At 34.8% G+C, this 2,149-nt stretch overlaps 1 protein-coding gene across 1 annotated transcript; it reads right to left on the reverse strand.

Moving 5' to 3' along the window:
* Positions 1-314: 314 nt before the first annotated feature.
* On the reverse strand, positions 315-1,274 carry LOC115992368 (germin-like protein subfamily 1 member 7). Its single transcript, XM_031116548.1, has 2 exons — positions 1,126-1,274; positions 315-930 (listed from the first exon to the last, which is right to left on the reverse strand). Exons 1-2 carry the CDS (start codon positions 1,247-1,249, stop codon positions 389-391), a joined length of 666 nt encoding a protein of 221 aa, XP_030972408.1. The 5' UTR covers positions 1,250-1,274; the 3' UTR covers positions 315-388.
* Between the last annotated feature and the right edge of the window lie 875 nt (positions 1,275-2,149).

The raw sequence follows: 2,149 nt of genomic DNA on the forward strand, positions 1-2,149 counted from the left end.
AAAAAAAAAACCTTCAACGTTACCTTTAGGAATGGTTTTTGGACATAAAATAGGTACTACCGAACCCTCAACATGGCTTGCCATTTTTTAAAATGAATTTTTTTTTTTTTTTGACTATTCTTAATACAATATTGTTCCATTTATATATAATAGTACAGACATTTGTGGTTTCAAACGTCTTGGATCCAAGGTGTAATCTAGATTTAGATTTAGTCTTGCACAAATTGTATTGCATTGCAAATGACACAATGATACATAAAAGTCACCAGAAGAAACCATTTTATTTGATAATAATTATTCAAATGACATTACAATAAGGAAAACCAAACAAATGTTATTCAAATTTTATAGTGGTTCACCCTCACTATTTCATAGATTTTTCATAATTCTAGTTTGGCGCGAATGCTTTTTGAAGATATTCAACTACATTCTTGTCTAGTTGGAAGGCCTTGATGAGAACATCCGGATTGATGGGAGGAACAGATCCGAAGACTGCGTTTGCTATGGTGATCACCCCAGGATTTTGGCTGCTGAGACCAGCAAAGGCAAGACCAACAGTCTCCCCTATGTTAAATTGGAAGTGAATGAGACCAATTGGGAATACAAAGACATCTCCCTTGTTTAGAACTTTGGTGAAGAGTTTGTTTGGGTTGGATGTGACAAATCCAACTAAGAAAGTACCCTCAATGACTACAAAAAGCTCAGTGCCACGAGGGTGAGTGTGAGGAGGATTCAGGCCATATGGTGCAAAGTCAAGGCGAGCCAAAGATATGCCTAGAGTGTTGAGACCTGCTAATTTATCGACATTCACTAGAGTGACATTTGATCCGACTTTGTTTCTAGTGTTTCCGGGAATATTAAGTCCGGAGAAGAAAAAATCATTTGCTGAGACCATTGCAGGGTCCTTACAAAATTTTCCATTCACGAACACTACCCAAAGAAAGAAAAGTTAGTTATTGTTGCAAATAAGACGTTTGTGTAACAATGTACTGTAACATGTCATGTAGGGGGGAAAAAACCGTTGGGGCATAATTTTATTAATGTAAGAACTTATAATAAATTCAAAAGAACTTGATTGATAATACTACTACTGCTAATAATATTGAGAGTGTGTTTTATACATACCACCAGATTTGATGTCGTTAATTGCGACACAGAAGTCTTGCAAAGGACTAGGATCATAGGCAGAAACAAAAGAGGATGCCAAGGCCAAAATGGCCACTGTCGCAAGGAAAGAAACACCTTTCATTATATTTGAGGAGGTTATCTCTATCTTATATGGTATACTATTCTTGGTTGAGGGAGGGATGAGAAACATAGCAATATTGAAATTTCTATTTATAGAGAGGAATGGGAGAAGCGGTCTATATTTTTGCAAAAACTTGCTAATTGTTCAACTCTGTCACATTTTTTTATTTAATTAGGTGAACCAAATTTCATTACCGGTTTAACCACTACTTGTCGTCACATATTTTAAAACCTATCAAATGGGACCTCTTCAGTGGCATTGTGTAGTTTAAAGGTTGCTTTGACAAAAATAATGTTGATTTTGCCAACCAAGAAATAAACCTGATTTTGATAATATATATATATATATATTTATTGAAATGACTGAGAATTTCCTAGTCCTATTCATGTTGGACTCTGTCCTCTTTAGTTAAATTTTCCTCCGTCGTTGGCTGCAGCTTTCGATGCGCAACAAAACAATACCATTTGCGTTAATTCTTTAACTCAAATTGCTTGCAACTGTGGAGTATCTCATTGACCTTATCTTATTTGGTGTGTACTAAAGACTTCTTAATGGTTAGATTTAAATTAATGTCTAGGACCAAGTAGCCACTAGCCAACAACTACTATATTCAGCCAAAAAAAAAAAAAAAAACAAACAACTACTATGGTATCTGTCTGGTATATCCGCCTTCTTTCCCCCCTCTTTTTTGTTGTTGATAATCTGCATAAGATTTGTTTCCCTTTTTTGCTCTCTTTATGTTGATCCCATGTTATGGTGTATTTTAGCTCCAAAAAAAAAAAAAAAAAAAAAGGGTATGGTGTATTTCGATTTCGTTTAGAGTTGAAGATTCATTACTACTTATAGATGAAACCTGTTAAGATGCTAGTTTTTGCACATCTTTCGGGAAAATGAAAATAA

This window comes from Quercus lobata, chromosome 5 (genome assembly GCF_001633185.2).
Source record: "Quercus lobata isolate SW786 chromosome 5, ValleyOak3.0 Primary Assembly, whole genome shotgun sequence".
In the NCBI taxonomy this organism is placed as follows: Eukaryota; Viridiplantae; Streptophyta; class Magnoliopsida; order Fagales; family Fagaceae; genus Quercus; species Quercus lobata.